The sequence below is a fragment of the Artibeus jamaicensis genome, unplaced genomic scaffold (genome assembly GCF_021234435.1).
Source record: "Artibeus jamaicensis isolate MK-2021 breed Jamaican fruit bat unplaced genomic scaffold, CSHL_Jam_final contig_761, whole genome shotgun sequence".
In the NCBI taxonomy this organism is placed as follows: Eukaryota; Metazoa; Chordata; class Mammalia; order Chiroptera; family Phyllostomidae; genus Artibeus; species Artibeus jamaicensis.
The window spans coordinates 41,880-64,468 of NW_026521956.1; the positions used below are offsets into that span (position 1 = coordinate 41,880).

The 22,589-nt window shown below is 43.9% G+C and overlaps 1 protein-coding gene across 1 annotated transcript; it reads right to left on the minus strand.

Annotated features, from left to right (window-relative positions):
* Positions 1-568: 568 nt before the first annotated feature.
* On the minus strand, positions 569-2,947 carry LOC119047639 (disintegrin and metalloproteinase domain-containing protein 21-like). Its single transcript, XM_037143086.2, is given in 1 exon segment — positions 569-2,947. A coding segment is annotated over 1 exon segment (2,379 nt).
* Positions 2,948-22,589: the final 19,642 nt, after the last annotated feature.

Sequence of the window (22,589 nt, forward strand, 5' to 3'; positions counted from 1 at the left end):
GCCTCAGCGTGGGGAAGTGTGCTCTCTAGGGTGACACTAGTGTCACTGGGCAGTGAGTGGGCCACACTCTCACCTCACCACCCACAGGCAGGCCAAGGGGGAGCATGCTAGGTTGGTTGAAAGAAGCATATCATCTCCTTGAACCTGAATTGTTACAGAAGAAGAGGCTCCCTACAGACTGACTATGACCTCAGTCATGAGGAGCAGGACTTCAGTGACCTATCAGGAGGCGGCCCTGAAGGAATATGTGGCAATTGTCCCTAGTCCTTGGACGAGTGGCCACAGGTTCAGACCAGCTGCATAGCAGGTCTCCTCCCCAGGCTGGAGTTTCAGGCCCAAAGAGGGTTCTGAAATGCTCACAAAATGTGTGCAGACACCATCGTGGTTTTCAAGGTTTATTTTGGAGAGCTGGTGGGAAAATACCCTCTCCTCTCACTCCCCTGTGAAGTACAGCAGGACCCCTGTGCACATGGAGAAATGTGGACCTCGGCTCCACAGCTGGTTGTGGTGACTTTTCACAGATGTTTCTTCTATGTTGCCTATAGTTGCATAGGGGTCAGAAAGCTGCTTAGTTTTCACCTGTCAATTCCTTGACTACAGTGGTCTTGATGATTTTCACATTACTGGCCACTCCAAAAAGGAGGGCAGCTATGAAGGCATACATGCGCCCAAAGACCACCCTCAAGTATACCACAGACATATCACTTTGCCTCACTGACCTCATTGTTCTTGGAGGGGGTCCGCTGTCGACACTCCCTCCAGCACCTTTGTGGATGCACCGGGGAGGGTCCCAGCCTACATGGCAGTGGCAGTTCCTTTTACTGTTGCAAATTCCCCTGAGGTTGCATTTGGAAGGGTAGCAGTCATAGTTTATGGCAGCCACAGAACCATTGCATACACTGTTGTCACAGAAATGCCCACCACCACAGGGGGTACCAGGTCTCACATGACCAACATCAGTTGCATATGACCCAAGGTGTAAATCCACACCAAAACAAAAGGACCCCTGTATTACAGACTGATGGAATCCAACGTGTTCTTGCAACCTAGGCAGATGTGTGACATTAGTACACTGTAGGCGTCCACACTGAATGTTAGCGTCAGCACAACTCGATTGGGCGTTTTTATCACTTGTACACTGTCCAAATCGGTCTCCCTTTTTATTTATGAGGTAGCAGGCATATGGACCATTCACTGCACCTTCGCCAAAGATCTCCTTGCAGTGCACACTGGGGTCGGTACAACTTCCATGATAGCAGTAGCCGTCTTCACTACACGGGGTTCCATCTTGCAGATAAACATCTTCAGGGCATGTGAAGGTCCGCCCAAGGCAGTACTCTGGAAGGTCACATATGTTCTGGATTGGCCTGCAGAGTGTCCCCGGGGGTGAGTAGGTGCAGTTTGTACAACACCTGCCTGTGTTACAAGCACTTCCAGGTGTAAAGCTGCAGTCACTTGTGCAGCAGGGGTTGCTGTAACACTGCTTGAAGGAGCCACAGTCACACTGCTCTCCATCATCCACCACAGAGTTTCCACACAGACCCATTGTCAGGCTTCTATTTAAATACTGAAAGTCACTCTCGTAGCTGCAGTGCTTCCTGTCATAATTAACTACATTTGCTGCATGCACCATAGAACAGTTACTGAAGGCATCTGTCATCAGAGGGAACCTGTCCATGATGCAGGTGGCCCTTCTCTGGCAATAACATTCTTCCTCATCATAATATAAACCAAAACTTCTCGCAGTTAATTGGGTGGCTAAAACGGATAACAAAAAATAATGTCTTGACAGAACACCCATCATGAGGAGATTAGTGGGTTTGCATATACCATATATGACTGGTTCAAAACTATGATCTTTGGGCCCATGCTGAATCATAATTAAGGTTGTATGTGGCTTAAGTAGACCATAAATGTTACGTATGTAATGGTCATGATACAGACTCCCTGGCACCTGATAGTTGAACATGTCGACGGGGTCTCTCACAGTATAAATGATTAGGGAGCTGATGTAGTACCTTATATCAATACCTTGGAGCATAGAGTCAATTAAACTACCTAGACTTACCAGGAATTTGGCACATTTTGACACATTTTTGTACTGCACATAAACTGAATAGGCACTTATAAGACATCCTTTGAAATGTCCTTGGTGGCTTGAATACATCTTACTGCTGATCCTGGAGTCTGCTCTGGCATTCACTTGAGAGAAAAGGGGATGTCTCTCTTCTTTGTACCTCAGTGTATACGTGGGTCCTGTGGCATTGGTGTCTGCCACTATCTGAGAAACTACATGTTCAAACCTTTGGGAATCCTTGAGGGGTTGGATTTCAAAAGCCAGGTCGTCCAACTTCATCATACCTATAAGGCCCCCATAGCACGTGTCCACGGTGACTGTAGAGAAAGGAACCTCCTCCAGGTAGCCGAAGTAGTAACAGTCAAGAGGGACAAAAGGGTAGTCCACCTGCAAGGCTCCCTGGTCATCCTGAGTCATCATCACCAGATGTCGGGGCCAAAACAGTTTCTTGCGCCGCATGTGGATGACATGTCTCTGGCCCCCAAAACTCAGGCTGTAGGAGAGCCACCCTGGTGTCTGAATACCTTTGCCATGATGCAGCTCCTTCCTTGGAATCACCACCTCGGAGGAGATGTAGCGCCATGAGGGACGCCCTTGAGAATGCTGTGCTGGAGCCAGCACCGCCCAGAGCCCAAGGAGCAAGAGGGGCATCCTCAGGGTGACTGAACCCTCTGCCCACCTCATGTCTCCACTCAGGGACAACTGTCAGTGGGAATGGAGAAAGGGAGGATCCTCAAAAAAGCCAGGCCCCAAACATCTGCCAAGGCCACTTGCTACCAAGGAGATAGTGACAGAAAACCTACCCAGGGAGGGTCCGCTGAGAGGACTAGGTAACAGTGACAGGGTGTGGCAGAGGGTGGGGCTAAACATGAAGTCAACTGGGAAGTCACTGTGAGCTCAAACACAAACCTCCCTGAGGGAGACAGGAGGGCTGGTCTCAAGGGGAGCTCAGGACACCAGGGGTGCTCAAGAATATCAGGAGGGATAAATATCAGTGTCCCTTAGAGGTGTTCAGGGGCACAAGGAACATCAGTATCACCAGGGAGCTCTCCAGACACTAGGAGGTGCTCAGGAGCAGCAGAGACATCAGTGTCACTAAATGGAGGGGCCAGCTCAGAAGCTGGTTCCTAGAGTGATTGCAGAAGGGCTTCCTTTTGTGGTCAACGGCTTCTACCCCTCTTATTGCCTCCTGGGGCAATTTCTGCTTTCTTTAATATGTTTTGAATTTCTTACATTCTGTGCAGGCAAGAACATAGGAAGTAACTGTAGTTGCCTTCTCATCTGAGCCTTATTGTCAACCTATCACCATACAGTCTGCTTTTCCTGGCTGACAACACATGTTAGGAATTCTCACTGTGCCCTGACTGAGGTGGATTCTCCCACACTCCAGTGCAGAGATGAGGCAGCGATTCTGAATGTATGTGCTGAGTCACAGTCTGATCTTCACATAGTGCAGACCATCCCATGTTAGAATTGTCAGCTGCATCCATGCTTTCTGTCCTGTGAAAATCTGTCTTCTTTGGGGCCAGTGAGCCACTTGCCTCTACCCCACAAGGCTGGATTTTGATACTCAGGTTTCGATCCCTTCTGTCACTGCCATCAGTGTCCTGGATGGAGGAACACTGAACCTGGGAACAGACGCAGCTCTCTGTGCCCCTGACACAGAGGCAGGAAGCCAGCACAGAGGTGGAACCTCTGTCACAAGTCTGCTAGGAAGCATTTTGAGAAGGTTTCTAAACGTGGTCCTGGGGGATGAGACCTACAAGGGTCTTGACTTCACATGCAGAACCCACGTGGATCACGAGAACCATATGGATGTGGACGTGATCCCCTCCCACCCTGTTCACCCAGGATCCCCAGAAACCCGCCTCGTCATCAACCCATGTCCTCTACTATCCACTCACTCACTAAATCTGTCCTAGGCATGAAGCCCCATGGAGCTGGGTTTCCTCTCTCCTTTCCAGCCCTGGTACAGTTTGTCTTAAACACAAACACCCTCATCCCCTCATGTTCCTGTCCTATGTCAATACCTCCATGAGAACCAAGGGCCAGATACACTTAGGTGACCTGAAGTTCACATCGGCCACCATCTGAGTCCATGTTCAGTGCACACATGTGTTTCCAGGTCACTCAGACTCAACTGCAGGGCTGGCTTGTGTCAGGTGGGGACATAGTTGATTAGTGACCTCAAAGCACCTGCAAGAAATCACACATGTGCAGGGAGAATCTCCAGGCGGCCCCATGAGCTGAAGAGCATCGTGCTGGACAAGCCCATGAGCAGCTGTGGCCAGAAAGCAGTCAGAGAAAGGCTGGGTGTGCCTGTGGCCAGGGCTGGGAGTAATTCCTAATGGATATTTACCTTTGAGAAGTCACACTTTGTGGCCATGTCCTTCATGTCAGTGTCCAACCTCAGAGCTTTCCATAGCAGGAGGAAATGAAGAGGGGCCCTCAGCTCATGAAAATCACTCTACCTCCAACTCTGTAGCTCTGGTACAGGAGCCCAGGCCCGGGGATTCCCAGCTGTTGCCATTCTCTGCTCAGGACAGAACACAGGCCACTCACCATGGAGTTTGAGTTCAGCTGGGTTTTCCTTGTTGCTATTTTAAGAGGTAATTTATGAGGAATTAGAGACATGAGTATGTGAGTGGATATGACTGAGAGAAACAGGGGACAGTTGACAGTTTCCTAATCAACATCCTTTTGTTTGCAGGTATTCAGTGTGACGTGCAGCTGGTGGAGTCTGGGGTAGGTTGGTGCAGCATGGAGGATCTCTGAGACTCTTCTGCTTGGCCTCTGGATTCATCTTCATCAGATACTATATGAACTGGTCTGCCAGGCTTCCAGAAAGAACCTGGAGTGGATCTCATATGTTAATAGTAGTGGTAGTAGCATACGTTTTGCCAACTGTGTGAAGGGCCGATTAACCATCTCCAGAGACAAAGTGAAGAATGAGCTCTACGTGCAAATAAACAACCTGAGAGCCAAGGACAGGACCATGCATTACTGTGCAAGATACACTGATAGGAGAAGTCAGTGTGAGCCCAGACAGAAACCTCCTTTCAGGAAGTGCTGTGACCACCAGAGGGCACACTGCAACCCAGGGTTCATTCAGATAATACAGTGATGGATCTGGCAAATGATTTTTCTCCATCATGATCTTGGATGAAAAACAACTGCATGTGCCTTCATGTCAGAACATTTGTGACATCCATTACTCTAATAATAGAGATTTAATTGAGTCATCAGATCACTGTGAACATTTGCTTAGAAGGATGTTCTCTTGATGCAAGTTTCAACTGTGATAACACATGGTAATGACAAGATCAACATAGGGGATACATATGTAGGAACCAGACAAGGGGCTGGAATGAGTTTGTTGAATGAATTCTTTTTAAAAAGATTTTATTCATTTACCTTTAGATGGAAAGGGAAGGAGAGATGGAGAGAAATATCAATGTGTGGTTGCCTCTTGTGTGTCCCCCAGTGGGAAGTGGCCTGCAACCCAGGCATGTGCCCTGATTGGGAATCGAACCATGATCCCTTGGTTTGCAGGCCCATGCTCAATCCACTGAGATACACCAGCCAGGGCTACTAAATGAATTCTGATGGAAGTACCATATACTATGCCAACTCTATGAAGAGATTATTCACTGTCTCCAGAGACAACAGCAAGAACACACTGTACCCCCAAGAGTTGAGAACACAACCATGTTTGACTGCACAACAAGCATAGTGAAGGGGAAATCGGCACAAATAAACAATAACATGCAAGTTGTCTAGAAAAGCAAAGCACATTTGTCTTAATTTCTCGGTGTTGGGGTTAGCCATGTAATCCCTCTTTCACTCTGTCTCTGGATCTTTCACAGCTCCAGGTCTGACACATGCACTGACCAGCAGTGCCCACATAGTTATGGATGATAAGACAAATTCACACGGAGTACTGAGTCCTGTGGAGAAAAAGGGCAGTACACTCTCTCTATGGGAGAATGCCACATACCTTTTGCCTTTACAGGCTTTTATTCAGGCATTCAGGTACAAGCTTATTAATCATGGATAGAGAGTAAACAGCAGATAGTATATAAAAAACCATTAGGGCTTGTCCTTAAATCGAGGTCTATCAACTAAAAGGCTATAAAACTATGGGAAAATAAAAACGTTTAACTAAAAGCATTCTTAGCAGAGCAGATCTCACAGGTTTGTTAAGAATTCTTTATCTTGCCAGATTACCCAGGTCTGGTGCTAGCTGGTGAAAGTTTGCACCATTTTTCCATCACAGGTATTCAGGCTTAAGTGGATTAGAGCCAGGAAGCACTTCTCCCAGAGGACATGGAGACTGGGCCATGTTATAGCAGGGGGGATGGAGGGGCAGTGAGAGATCACTCCTTCCTTGTTGCAACACCCCCCCCAGTCCTGCCATGATGGGCTCCCAAGTGATTGAGTCTGGCTTAGGTTGTCCCCCCGGGGGGTCCTAGAGGTCACTTACTTTCCATCATGCTTTGGGGACAGGCTGATGAAGCAGGGGCAGCATCTGCTGCCTTATCTCCTCAGTGGCTCGCATTCTGGAGGTCGCACATTCAGCCTTAAACTATTGCAATTCCTGAAATCAGGCAGAACAGTTCCCAACACAGGTCTTATTGCCTCACTTGGGATAAAAAAAGCCTCGTCCTGTCTTGAAACCTGACAAGGGAGTTCTGCTGGTATTCCTGGATGCCACAGAATGAGGGAGGTCAGGCTTTGCTTTTCTCCCTTCCTATGGTTTCACAAGGATGGGGGCCAGGTCTGGGCAGCAATAGTCACAGTTGCCCTGCCTCCAGCCCATTCCTTCATGTGCTTGCTGCTGGACCACGACTGTCCATCTGCACCAGGCTGGTGACTTTCACCCACCAGTGTGCCCTCACTGAAGTGTTCTAATTAGGGGCAACTTATACACCAGCTACTCCCATTTTACTATCCTAGGTGCTGGGCACTTTCAAAATCCCTTCAGGGTAGTTCAGTGCCCCCACTAAGTTAAGTCTTTCTGGGGACTGCTAACTCTCTGAGCTCTGCTGCCCTCCTCTGTGAGGTGCCTCCTCCTTCCTCTTAGTGAGTCATCCAGGCCCATGACGGTGGTGGTAGTCACCTGGCTTCCACATAGGCAGCAGTAAATGCTTTATAAATGTCTATAAAGGCAAATTGATCTAATGTTGCAGTCAAGGCCATTATTTCTTCATTAAGTTTTAAATATGGTATATAAAATAAAATTACTCTTTTTAAACATATCATACAACATTTAACTTTCACAAAACCTTTAAAGATTGTGCTTTGAGTAATAAATACAAGATACAAATTTCTTACTATAACATTTTGCAATTGGAATTGATATAATTTTATTAACCATTGTTATACCTATAAACAGTTAAAAACTTTTAAAAGCTTTTGATGTTAGTGCTTCCTTTTAAATCTCTATTACAGTGAAGAAAAAAGTCCAATATTTTGAATTTATATACTTTATTACAGCAGGTAGAAATTTGACCCTATAACTTTTTATTTTGCCAAATATATATATGATGGCAATAAAGCTCACAGAGAGTGAAGAGAAGGCTAGAAATTTAAAAAAAAAGGTTGTTTTCATCTAGGGACACCATGTTTTGTACAACTGACTCTGTGTGCTGACCTCAGATTCTGGCCCTGTGTCCTCTGTGTGGCACATGTTAATGATGAAGAGGAGGTTGAAGGACACCAGTGCTATGCCAGAAGCTGCACTGGAAATGACAAAAAGAGACCACATCTTCACACAGACTTGAATCAAATCCAGTGTGATGCCAGGCCCTCCTACACACAACCGCATGATCACCTTCCTAACACATGCTCTGCTAAAAATTAAAAATAATAATAAAGCTCTTTTAGAGGCTTAAAGGCCCCTAAAATCTTTACATAGCCCAAGCCCCATCATCAATTAGTGCAGTCAGCAATGGGGACATTTCTCCAGGTGCACAGAAGACTGGGAACACACCACCTGTGACATGGGAAAGAAAGTTCAAATCATGTCTAAAGTGACTGACTCTCTGACTAAAGCTGTAGCTCAGGATTGTGTCTACTTCTTTTACTGAGTTGTGCTAAATGTGTCAGAGAGTTCCAGCATGTAGGAGGTGTATCATATTCATAGTTGCATAAAGCAACTCCACCTAATTTCATCCCACATTGTCTGAGTTGTCTTGGGGCATCTCTGCTGATTTCAGATTCCTAATGTGGCCACAGAATAGACAATAACCAGGACAACAAAGATGGCATCTTAAACTTCATAGCAGGATTATTTCCATGTGCTTTTCCAAACTCTGAATGGCAAGAGGTTAGTGAGAAATGAAGCAGAAAATTTCTCACGTGGGAGTGGAAATTCCTAAATCTGAACAACCACAGCAGGATCAGCACCATGTTCTGCAGAACCAGGCACCAGGTAAGAAACTGTCTTGGATAATTTAATTAATGTCACAAAATGTGTATAGTAACACTCACTTCTCAGAGAAGCAAACTGAGACTCATAGAGAGGAGTGGATATTCCTACAAGACAATGCAGGACTGGGTAGGGTCACTTTTTGTCAAGAATGTGTCCAGTATTCACTTAGTAAAAAGTTGGGCTGGATGTGTTGGATGCTGTTGAATGTCATATAAGTGATGTGGTGATACGAAGTCATGTGAATGATGCTTCCACATGGGAAGGCTAGTACCATAAACACTGTGGGATGCTTTATTATTATAATGTCTGGAATGCCCTGAAAGTGAGAGCCTCTTTTAGGGACCATCTGGTGTCATCTTCACACTGAGTAAAACAGGTAGGAACATATTGTAAGCACCATCACCATGAACCACCAAAAGGAGCAATATCTTGGTCTCACATAAGATCTCCTAGCATTTCAAAAATGTGTGTGAAGAAATAAAATGCACAAGCTGAAAAGACTTTCTGAACTTTCAATGTAAAATTTGAACTTAGTTTGTAGGGAGAAATTATAGAGTTATTTTCTTCGAGGAATTTTGTTAACCGTATGAATAGTTTGATATAAGAGCAGTGACATTAAGATCAGGGGTTTGTGCCAACAATGCAGCTTTCCCCTCCTGCTCTGCTCTCAGTGCTAAGCACTTCAGAGCTAAAACCAGATCTAGAAAGAGAACAGAAAGACACCAATCTCAAAAGAAATAAAAGTTTCTAGCTTTTATATAGTCTCTGTCCCCCCTAATGCCAGATAGAGAAAGACTTATCTCAGGAATGTTATCTATATAACTTTAATGTGGTCTTTTTCAACTGGGCACAAATTAAACCAACTGTAGTTACCTAGCTCCAGATGGATTCATCCTTCTTTAATTAGACTGACAGACAGCAACACACTCCCCATTCCCTCTCTTGCCCAGTTATTCCCTTATGATTGATATCCTAATTGCCTCCCCTTTATCCTTTCTAGAACTTGTAAGAATACTTTTCCTTTTCTAGGTTGAATACTTTAATTCAATATATTCTCCCTTGTCTGCAGATGGCTGTCATCTAAAAAAAAAAAAAGTAATGTACTTCCGCCAAGATGGAGGCATAGCTGGAGACACTGTGCTTCCTCACACAACTAAGTTTAGAGACAACTAAATAATAGCAACAGAAAACACAGCCAGAACACAGAAAATTGAACTTCTCAGAAGTCTGATAATAACAAATTCTTCAGCCTGACTGGTAACAGGGGTGAAACCAGAAGCTGGCAGAACAGGGTTGCACAGGAAAACTCGGTTGGACGGACTCAGGCGTGCTGAACCCAGGCCCAGGGTTGGACCTAGTGAGCCACCCAGCGAGCGACTGAAGGGAGGCAGCGAGGGAGCAGGGCTGCGGGTCGACTGTGGTAGCGCATTCGTGTGTGGATAGACAAGCCAGGGAGTGGGCGATTGGACTAGAGCCAGCAGCCCCAGCAGCAAGCAGAGGTGGAGGGCACCGCCATTTCCCTGCTCCGACCCCGCCTCCACATACAGCATCATAATCCAGCAACCTAAGTGGCCCTGCCCCGGTGAACAACCTAAGGCTCTGCTCTTCACCCAGCTGTGAGAAACAGCAGAGGGGGGTGCCATTTCCCCGCTCTGACCCTGCCTCCACATACAGAGTCACAACCCAGCTCTGAGGAGTCCAAGGCTCCGCTCCTCAGACTTACCGGGTACAAACAGACCAAACATGGCTCAAGAAGATCTCAAAGCCCCAGAGCCTATAAATCTAAGTGATGAAGAAATAGCAAAATTCTCAGATGCACAGTTTAAAACACTAGTGATCAGGATCCTCACAGAACTGGTTGATTATAGCCACAAATTAGACAAACATATGAAGGCAAAACTAATTGAAATGAATGAAATTGCACAGGAAACCAATAGCAATGAAAAGAAAACTGAGACTCAAATCAATGGAGTAGACCAGAAGAAAGCAAATAATGGCCAAACAGAAAAGAGTCAAGAAGCAAGAATTTGAAAAAAATGAGGAGAGTCTTAGGAACCTCCAGGACATCTTTAAACGCTCCAACATCCGAATTATAGGGGTATCAGAAGGGGGAAAGGAACAGCCATCAGTGGAAAACTTATTTGAACAAATAATAAAGGAGAATTTCCCCAATCTGGCAAAGGAAATAGACTTCCAGGAAATCCAGGAAGCTCAGAGAGTACCAAAGAAGTTGGGACCCAAGAAGAAACACACCAAGGCACATCATCATTACATTAGCCAAGATTAAAATGAAGGAGAGAATCCTAGAAGCAGCAAGAGCTAAGGGGACAGTTACCTGCAAAGGAGTCCCCATCAGACTGTCAGCGGATTTCTCAAAAGAGACCTTACAGGCAAGAAGGGGCTGGAAAGAGGTATTCCAAGTCATGAAATCCAAAGACCTACAACCAAGATAGCTCTATCCAGCAAAACTTTCATTTAGAATGGAAGGACAGATAAAGTGCTTCTCAGATAAGATCAAATTCAAGGAGTTCATCATCACCAAGCTCTTATTATATGAAATGTTAAAGGGACTTATCTAAGAAAAACAAGTTTAAAAAACATGAACAGTGAAAGGACAGCAAATGCACAGTTATTAACAGCCACACCTAAAACAAAAGCAAACTTAAAGGACAGCTATATCAGGAGTGGAAACATAGAAATGAAGATATCAAGGAGGGTTAGCAACAGGGGAGTGGGATAGAAGGGGAGAGAAGGTACAGAAAATAAGAAGCATAGACAGTAGATAGAAAATAGATGGGGGCAAGAATAGTATGGGAAATATAGACTCTAAAGAACTTGAGACACATGGTTATAAACTAAAGGGGGGGTAATGGTGGGGACAGGGGGTAGGGTGGAGGGGAATGAAGGGGGGAATAGAACAACTGTAACAGCATAATCAATAAAAAATAAATTAAAAAAGTAATGTGCGTGGTTCAGATGCTCTTTCAAATTCAGAAATTTGATGAACTGCATTCCTTTACCTCATGTATTTACATTTTTATAAGTTATTTGAGTCCTATGTTTCCTATACCATTTTTTATCTGTCTCTGTCTATTTTATGCCTACTAATTATACTTCTTTCCTGTACCTTTCCCCACATATTCCTCCCTTCTCACTCTTCACTGAAATCCCTCCATGTGATATTCATTTCTTGGATTCTGTTAATGCTCTAGTTGTTTTTCTTAGTTTTTATTTTCACTGTTTTTCTTATCTATTAGGTTCATTTGTTGATAGTTGTGAACTTGTTGTCATTTTACTGTTCATATTTCTATTTTCTTTTTCTTAGATAAGTCCCTTTAACATTTCATATAATAATGGTGCTGCAACCACTGTGGAGTTGGGGTTACTGAGTGGGGTCAATGGGAAATGAAGAAAAGATGCAACACAGATAGTTTAAGGAAAAGTGGGGACCAGGTGGCACATTGTCCTCTGACGGAGAGACAATGAGCTCTGAACATAGTCTCCATGTTCATTTTATAGGGGGTGGTTAGATACAGGTCAAGGATGTTTTGCAAACTTAGGGAAATGTTGCAGGCACAGATTGTTCCATTCCCAGGCTATCTGACTGATAGATATGACTTCTGCAATAGTTACAGTCACATTCAGCTGAACCTTAAAGTTATCTATCTCCTGTTGATGCCCCTCAGATTCGAGCTGTATGATGCCAGCGTTCAGTGTCCTTCACATCTCCTCTTTTTTTCTTTTCTAAAATGCAGAATGATTTCAAAGGACAAAGTGTTTATTTTTTCTCAGGCCAGGTTGGCCCCAGGAGCCATTCATTGCATTACAAGCCTGAAACTGCCTCTGGAATAGTTTTCAGGCTGAGTCAGGCAGGGCGAGTAAAGCATCAAAGAGGTTAGGAGACTTATTACAGATAGAATGAGGATTCAGGCTATGACAAAGCCGAGGGTTGAGTATCTTTCTGCCCCCTCTCTGGAGGCCCGAAGTCCTTCTCCTATGGTTCCCCCATGACTGTGACTGTATTAGGTTGCCCCTCCACTGAGGAGTCTTATTTGTCATTGCCTAACCAGTCATCCACCTAGGCCAAGCAAGGGGAAGTGAAGGAGTCAGGATCTGTGCTCCTTCCATGGGGATAGGCTCTGTCTCCTTAGTGGCTCATGGCCCCAAGGCCTTTTCACTCAGCCCTAGTCCTGGGAGTCTATTGTCTGTTAATGAGGCTATTGCCCTCAAAACCAGGCAGGTCAGCTCCCAACATCAATTTTTCTCCTATTTTTTTTTCTAAATGCAGGCAATGCATTTCCAAGTGAGTTATCCTGAATTATCTTCAGGTTTGTCAACAGACTAATGAGAAGGCACAGAGTATGATTAGAATTGCAAGTGCAGGTCCTCTCAGATACCAAATGGTGTGTTTTACCAGATTAAAGGTATTGAAGCCTTTTAACTCAGATAATAACTTTTGAGCTACCTGAGCAAAGTCTTATTCATAGGGTCTTTGGCTTCTTGTATACTTATCATCTTTCTGTGTAATTCAGTTAAATCTAAACTCACATTGTTTGATGCCATACTCCTTGCAAGTATGCTTTTACCTTTTCTCACTTCCACTGGCTACTATTATATAGAGCTTGAATAACACAGGTATATTGATACTCTGCGTGGCATTGCAGTCTTTGTCTAAATTTAATGGCTTGTATTTGATCTCCTAGACTTATTACCACTACATCAAGGGCATCAAGCTTAGCTTCTAGCTTGACATCAGTTGCACTTTTTAATTTAAAAAGCTACCAAAGTATTATGAGCTAGGTTATTAACAAAATCAGCATTTTGAATACTTTGAGCAAGTGTGTCAGCAGCTGTAGCTGCTGATGCAAGGACTGTGACAAGAGCAATAATTTCGGTGACAATAAGACCAAGTGCTCACTTAGGGTGACTTAAGGACTTATGTAGTTCTTCAAGCACTTGTAGGCTGGTATCTGCATACCATAGTCCAGTGACATTTACTAGAATCATTATAAAAGGGGGTTGATGAATAAGTAGTATGTCCTCTTCAGAATTGTATCTGGACACACAGTTAGTCAAGTTACAGTTTTCACAGGCCATGGTATATTTTCTATGTTGATAAGTAATATTAACTTGTCCTGTGACTATGGCATAACACTGTTGGACACAGGCCACATTGAAACACCAGGCCTAGGTCAGAAGTGATATGGTTAGTGAAATTTATTAAATGTAAGGTGGCTCCAAGGCACCATACCTCCTTTTGCCCTTGACCTTCCTTGGTAGAAAGCACATTACCAACAAACCCTCCAGGGAACATAGTTGATGATGGGGATGAGCTGGGTCCATCTTACTTGCCCAGTCATAAAGGGAGAGCATCATTCCAGAAATGTGCTCAACCAAAAAAAGATTGGCACATTCATGCCATGGTGGGGTGCCCCTTATCTCAATGTTTTTTGTGGTTAGGGCAATAGAACAGCAAGGCATGCTGCTGAGGGACAACCCTGACACTGGGGAATCCCCATTTGGACACTGTTTGTATATATTTTCCAATATCCCAAGGCCCTGTGATAATAGCAATCTTACTCCCTCCATAGGCATTTGCCTGTCTTGTTGTAATAGTAAATACCTAGTCTTCTCAGTAGAGGAAAAACATACAGGTGGGGTGGCACTGAGGCCAATATAATGAAATGCTCCACACCAGGTAGGAGAAATATGAGTTGCTGAACATCCTCCCACCATCTGGATATCAGTAGTGAAACAGGAATAGAGGGACTTGCCCAAGAGGCTGGATTGGCCACTGGTGGGTCAGGGAGATAAGCCCAGCAGGACTCTCTTCTACAGCTACAAACCTGACATGCCAGAATGGCCAACATTGCCACAAACATGTTCTCAGGGTTTTTAGATGTTCCTTGATGATGAACCATTTCATCATCCCATCTACAAGTTTCTTCAGATGTCCCTATGCGGGGAGTGAGGCTTCTTGTGTCAAGTACACTGACTGAGACATCATTGCAGTTGGTGTCAGTCTCAGCCTCTTCATCTGGGATTCCACCTGGCTCACTGGGGCTATGAGAGTGTCTCACTGCTCTCTCAGGCACCCAGATGGGATGATCCATACCTTCCAGAAAGACAGGAACATGACCTTTTCCCCACATTAATGTTGGATCCAGGACCTTCCACGCACCTGTGTTTAAATCCTTTCATTAATACTAAACCAGTGGGTTTTGCTGTAACCCCTGGATGAGGCCACTCTGCTGCAGTTAATCCTTGTTCATCACAATTTTAAAAAATTAAGGCATAGAGGGCTAACTTGAGGTGTCTCTGGGGAGAGGAGAGTATGTCTCCCCCTTTTTGTCTTTGTAATAATAGCTTTAGCACATATGGGATTGTTTTACTATGGCCTGTCTTTGTGCATGACAGGGACACAAGTCTTATGCCGAATGGCATACAGACAGAAAGAGGACTGGAAGACTGCACTGGTTTAGGCAGGCCCATTATTAGACTTTCTTATTGGGGGGCCTGCCCATGGTGGCAAAGGCACTGAAGCAGTGATTAATGGCATGTTTTGCACCTTCTTCTGTTACCTTTTCTTGTTTAGCTTCAGAGGCCTGATCTACACTCTCCTCTGATAGCTCTGCTTTTATCAGCTTTAAGCCCTTAACCCTTGGCTGCCCAGTTTGCAATAGGTAGGGAGCAGTATGAATGAGGCTCCGAGAGGGGGCTGAAAAACAGCCTGGGATTTGAAAGTGTAATTTTTTCCCTCTGCTTGGAAAGACAGTCCCCCTGTTATTATCACAAATTGTAAGGAGTTTGAGTATACAGTTAATTGTCCCGTTGTTTTTAGGATTTGGTGGATCCTAGGTTGAGAAGTTGTAAGTGAATTGGGAAGGATGGGGAACTTGCTTAAATAGACAAAAGGGTTACGTGCCAAGGGCCTTTCATGACTTAATTGACTAACCATTACCTCTGGGACAACAGCCAGTTCTTCCACATGGAAATGATCAGTATTTACAGGTACTGATTTAAAAATGGTGCTTAGTCTTCTGTGGAGAAGGCCTACTTCTCCTCAGGAGACAGTACATGTGTATTTCACTTTTACAATGAATGGTCACAGTTCTGGCATAAACAAGGAGAGTTCCTACGTTTTTTAACATGTCACACCCACTTCCCATTTACAGAAATATCTATTTTAATTAATGGCCACTCCAGGGGCTAACATTGGCTAGAAATAACAGACACATCTGCTCCTGTGTCTAATAGACTAAGGAAATCTTTGGCTTTTAATTTTATCTTTAACATAGGCTTTGATTTATACTTACTATAAACCAAACTATATATTTTTTCCCAATTTAATGGAAAAAACCTTTAATTGTGTCAACCTTTAGGGACAATTAAAAGTAAGTAATTAGCATGCTTCAGATTGACAAATTTATGAATGCATTTCATAACTTTCAGAAACAGTTTTTTCCATACTGGCAAATACATTTACTTTTTTTTTTCTATTCTTGATGATTATTGCATTTCTTGAGCATGCTCAAAAGTGAGCTGTCTCATATCTAGTGCCCTTGAACACTTCCAGGAGGCTGGAGAAGAGGGAGAGAGGATACTAAGCTTGGCACCTTTTGTTCCCAGGACCGAAGCAGTCCCTGGGCCTCCAGAAGGAAAATATACAGTGGTTAAAAGACACACTTTCTTATTGTTTTTCTTCATAGTCTGAGAGGGGAGTGAGATATTTTTTTTTTACTTTAAACAATCAATTTAAATTTTTTTCTGAGTAGAATCATTATGATGAAACAACATTAGAGATCTCCTTCAATTTACCAGAGGTTTAGCAAAACATTTTGAGCCTGGCACTGAGCCATTCCTTTCAAAACAGAAACAAAAACAAACCAAAAATTTTGTCTTGGAAGCAAAGACAAAATATGAGTAGACCAGGGTTTTCAAATTAAATCCTCTAAGAGGAGGGAGTGAGACACAAGCTTTGGAATCTTATCTCACACCACCTGGTGTTACAAATGACCCTGACAAGATTTAAATGCTGTGAAGTCCAAATAGCAGAGACTTTATCTCACACTAACCAGAACAGTGAGTAACTTTTAGAGGATTAAATGGCACAGCCCTAATAGAAATCTCAGGACTAGTCTTTTTTCCTTTTCCCTTTAGTTCAGGTGCTGAGCCCCATGGTGGGTGGCCTGCCAACAGCCTCATGGAGGCCCTTGTCCTTCACAAACAGCACTGATAGTTGGCACACCAGTCGCTGCACATGGGGGATTTTCAGGGTCTGGAAAATCATTATTTTCCTGCTCCTCAGAATCCTCCTCCTCTCTCTCCCTCTTCACCCTCTGAGCCTCCTCCTCAAGCTCCCTAGCATAATCTGGTGGAAGAGGCTCATCATCAGGCTCGGCCAGGGGTGCCAGTGGAGCTGTCAGCAGTTTTGGCAGGAGGGAGGTGTACCCTTCCACTGTAAGGCCAACCTATCCACTAGTGATTTCTTTACTTTTAGTTCCTCCTTCTGCAGATTGAGTGCATCATGAATGCGAGCCTGCAGAGTGAAAGTAAAAATGGGCATTTGCGCTGGCCCCTCAGTAGTATACCAATTCCACAATTTTTCACCTACCCTTGCCCGTGTAATTTCATTAACGGTTCCCTCATGTGGAAACCCAGGGCAAATATGCTGGACAAAGTCCAAGAAACTGCTCTAGTTGAGAACTATGCACCTTAGTTCCCCTTACTGTAAGCATAGATTGAAGCATTTGCACTTAAAGCCACCTCTTGGTGGATGGATCTTGCATTACCCAAGTTTTACACCTGGTGAAAACTCAAATCACTCCTCACCTCACTTCAAGACTTGTGGCCACACCAAGGAGCATCTCCTCGCCTGGATTGTTGAATTCCCCCATACTCAGGGCCCCACATTGGGCGCCACCTGCCATAACCATCATGGAGTGGGGTCAATGGAAGTTGAAGAAAAGGAACAACACAAATAGTTTAAGGAAAATCAGGGACCAAGTGAGACATTGTCTTCTGATGGATAGACAATGAGCTCTGAACATAGTCTCCATGTTCATTTTATAGGGGTTGGTTAGATACAGGTCAAGGATGTTTTGCAGACTTAGGGAGATGCTGCAGGCACTGATTGCTCCATTTCCAGGCTTTCTAACTGATACATATGTCTTTTGCAATAGTTACAGTCACATTCAGCTGAAGCTTACAGTTATCTATCTTCTGTTCAACCCCCAAGGATTCAGGCTAGCCTTTGACATCCTCCACAAATGGCTTGGTGATGATGAACTCCTTTAACTTGACCTTATCTGGGAAGCACTTTATCTGTCCTTCCATTCTAAATGATAGCTTTGCTGGATACACTAATATTGGAGGTAGGTCCTTGCCTTTTATGACTTCTAATAATTCTTTCCAGCCCCTTGCCTGCAAAATTTCTTTTGAGAAATCAGCTGATAGTTTCATGGGCACTCCTTTGTAGGTAACTGTCTCCTTTCCTCTTGCTTCTTTTAGGATTTTCTCTTTGTATTTAATCTGGGGTAACTTAATGATGATGTGCCTTGGTGTGTTCCTCTTTGGGTCCAACTGTTTTGGGACTCTCTGGGCTTCCTGGGCTTCTGGGAAGACTATTTCCTTTGCCAAATTGGGAAAGTTTTCCTTCATTATTTGTTCAAGTAAGTTTTCAATTTCTTGGTTTTCTTCTTATCCTTCTGGCAACACTATAATTTGGATATTGGAACATTTCAAGATATCCCAGAGGTTTGTAAGACTCTACACTTTTTTGAATTCTTGTTTCTTCATTCTTGTCTGGTTGAATGTTTACTTTTTCTTCTTGTTCCAAATTGTTGCTTTGAGACCTGGTTTCCTTCCTGTCACTGTTGGTTCCCTGAATATTTTGTTTTATTTCATTTTGGGTATCTTTCATTTGTTTTTTCATTTTTAAACCAAGCTCAATCAGATCTCTGAGCATTTTGATGACCAGGGCTTTAAATTCTCCATCAGTAAGTTGGTGATCTTTTCCTGGCTTACTTCTCTTCCTGAGGTTTTGCTCCGTTCTTTCATTTGAACCATATTGTTTTTGTCTTGGCACACCTGATAAGTTGTAAGGGGGCAGGGCCATAGGTATTCACTCAGCCAGGGCAACCCTCATTGCTGCACTTTGGGTGCTGCCTGTGGGGTAAGGGCCAGAGAGGGAACGGCATGGCTTGCATGCTTGTCCCTTGCATGCTTTCCAACAACTTTTATGTGAGACTGGGAGTTTCTCCTCTAAGTATTTATTTAAGTTGATTAAAAGCTTATCACACATGGTGGAGGCTACATTCCTAGTCAGTTAAAGAGTCCAGATGAAAAAGACCAGAGTCTGGAATTTCCCATCCACATTGAAAACTGGAATAAATGAGCAGCTCTCTCAATCTTGTTGACATGCCTCCCCAAATACAGAGAATACAGATAGAAATGACAGTAGATCACCATTTAAATAAAGCACAGTTTAGGTTTCAGATTCAAACAAAAGTCTTCCAGAGATACTGCCTCAATATAACTACGAGCTTGCTTTATAACAAAACACAAGGCATCACTATGCACATAAGAACTAAAGAAAAGAAGGGAGGAAGATGGCAACAGAGTAGGACAGAGCAGATTCCAGCTCCCGCACTCGTGGGTGAAAACCCTGGCAGATCTATAAAAAAGCAGCGCACTAATCCATCAGTTATCCAGCGTTTGTGAAATTAAAAGAACAGAGATTGTGATGGACGCTGAAACACCAGAAAGCGGCAGGTCAGTGGGGTTTTGGGGACCAGAGTAAAGACAAAGCAGTGGCGAGGGCTGGCACCCCAGGCCAGGTGGCTCTGGTGCTGCCTCTACGGCCAGGGTCCAGAGCCATCGGTCTGAGACAAACACCAGAGAGGTCTACCACAGGAGCCTGGCCACCCAGCGGCCCCAGTGGCCACCAGCGCGGGCCAGCAGCTCGCCCGCTTCCCATATAAGCAAAACTGGACAACACCGGGCAGACACCTGTCTGCTTGCCGGCTTGCATTATGAGGGAGGGGTACAAAGACACAGGGCCTGGTTCAACTGCAGACTCTGTGATCGCAAGCCTGGGAGAATCAAGAGACGCATTGGCCTCAGGGGTCTGGATGGGGACTGAGCTGGAATGAGAGACAGGCTGTCTGGAGAGTTTTGTTTTGTTTTGTTTTTTTATTGAAAGTGGACTGAGGAGTTCTGCCAGGGCAGCTTGGCTTGCTTCCCATCCGGCCTTGCAGGGAGCCGGGGGGAAAGTGGAGGTATTTGGGGACTAGCCACAGGACTGGGAAGCCCTGCCAGTTTCTCACGTCCCAGACGGCCTGGTGGAAGCAGAGGCCTCTGAGACACCGCCAGGGGATTGGGAAGTGCACTGCCAGTTTCACAGGTCCCTGAAGGACTAGAGCATGGGCACAGAGAACTCTGGGCCTGTGACACGGGACCGGGAAGCACCCTGCTCATTTCTCACGCACGCGAACACAGAGAACTCTGGGCTGGCGCCACAGGACCAGGAAGCGCCCTGCCGGTTTCACAGTCCCGGACTGCCAATTGAGTGTGAGGGCGCCCACACCCCAATCTGGTAGCCTGGCTGGCGCATGCACTTGCTCCAGCATCCCAGCACACAGAGACATCCTGCTGGCACCAGAAAAACCAATCTGGACAGTTTGAAACCAACAAGGGAAGGGTTTCTCTGTTGTTATTGTTTTTTGTTGTTGCTGTTTGCTTGTTTGTTTTGGGGTTTTTTAAATTTTTTTGTTTTTTTCCCCTTTTTCTTAGTAACTTTTTTTCTGCATTAGTTTAGTAGCCTTATATATTTTTTTACTTTTATCACTGCTTTATCTTTCTATACATTGTTCCTCTTTCTTTTTCCCTGTTTTAGTCCTTCTTCCTTTCCTCTTAAACTCATCACTTTCACCTCCCCTCTCCTGCCTTTTTGTTTGATTGTTTGTTTGTTGCTTCATTTCCTTTTACCAGCAAGAGACACAAACAACTAGGAACTGTGAAAGGACCAGAATGGGACCGGAAGACGGGGCATCTCAACAGTAGAGACAGAGAGACAAATTTCACCTTCCTATAGCAGAGAAACCACGAGGAGTTGCATATTTTCTTCATTATTTTCACCTCTTTTATATTTTAATAATATCTCTGTATTCCTCCTCTTTCTGTAGAGGCTTCTTAGTCTCAAGTAGTTATATTGCATTATTAGACAGGCTCCCCCTGTCCTTTCCTCCACAGTGCTTTGCTAATCCTCTAAACTCCACACCACTTGTTTTCCTTTAGCACACTACCTAAAGCTCTATACCTCCTACTCAGACAGATCACATAGAGATTGTTATACAAGTGCTGCTCTAATATTAGTGTAAATAATACCTGATATATACAACAGTAAATATTTCACAACACATCTCCCGGATCTTAGCCCATTGTACAGGTCCCTCAATTCTTTCACTGTAGTGGTTAACTCTATTTGCTCACACACTACACCTATTTTCCGTTCCTTACACTCACCTTACCTCACAATCTGACCATCTAAAACCTCACTGCCTTCTAGTTACAACTAACAAGCCTTCCCTCCCCAACAAGAGGCTTATCTTTTGTCCATCCTCTCATAAAAGTGTCAAGTTGGGCTGAAGAATACAGTTAATACAATATACAGTCTAAAGATCGCCTGTCTCCTCTCTACCAGCTGTGACTATAAATATCATAAAAAACTCTTCTGCTCGCATAAACCATTTGCCTCCTCCTACGACTGATTGCACATACACAATAAAAGAAGTAGGTGGAAACGGAGAACATCAATATACCTAAAGGAGTCTGCACCACTGAAATTCACAGGCACTATACCACAGAGATTCACACCATAAACCCACGAAGTCAGAACAGATCAATTTTAGAAGCTGAGGCTAACAAGAAGAGTCTCACAAACAATGGGAAGACAAAGAAACAATACCCAAATGAAAGAAAAAGCAGAGGTTTCAGAAAGAATGTTAGATGAAATAGAGGCTAATCAACTAACAGATAGTGAATTCAAAGCACTGGTTATCACAAAGTTCAAAGAGCTCACAATGAGCTACCAGAAACTACAAGGGAGCTACAATGATCTCTCCAAAAACTATATCAACGTGAAAAAGGAAATAGAAACTATCAGCAAGGGATAAGAGGAAATGAAGAATACAATTTCTGAATTGAAGACCATAGTAGAAAGTTTCAAAAGTAGGGTAGATGAGGCAGAGGATAGGATTAGTGTGCTGGAGGACAAAGTATAAAGCATCTCACAGAAAGAGCAGGAAAATGAAAAGAAACTTAGAAAGAATGAAGAGGGATTAAGAGAAATACAAGACAATATGAAACGTAATAATATCTGAATAATAGGGATACCAGAAGGAGAAGGAGAAGAAGGGATAGAAAACATATTTGAAAGAGAAATGAGAGAAAATTTCCCTAATTTGATGAGAGAAAAAGTCACACAAATCCAGGAATCACAGAAAGTCCCAATCAAGAGGAACACAAAGAGGCCCACTTCAAGACACATCATCATCAAAATGGCAAAATTCCAAGACAAACAGAGAATCTTAAAGGCAGCAAGGGAGAAAAAAGAAGTAACATACAAGGGAGTCCCAATAAGGTTAGCTAATGACTTCTCAATGGAAACATTCCAAGCAAGAAGAGAATGGCAAGAAATATTCCAAGTAATGAGAAACAGAGGCCTACAACCAAGGCTACTTTACCCTGCAAGGCTCTCAATCAAGATAGAAGGCCAAATAAAGAGATTCCAAGACAAAAGAAGTCTAAAAGAATATGTCTCCAACAAACCAGTCCTACAAGAAATACTAAAAGGACTACTTTAAGGAAAGGAAGGAAAAGTGAGAGACAGAGAAGAACACAGGTACAAAAACAGCAATAAATAAGTACCTATCAATAATAACCTTAAATTTAAATGGATTAAATGCTCCAATCAAAAGACACAGAATAGCTCAATGGATAAGAAAGCATGACCCTCACATATGTTGCCTACAAGAGACCCACCTCAGGACAAAAGACCATCACAGACTAAAGCAAAAG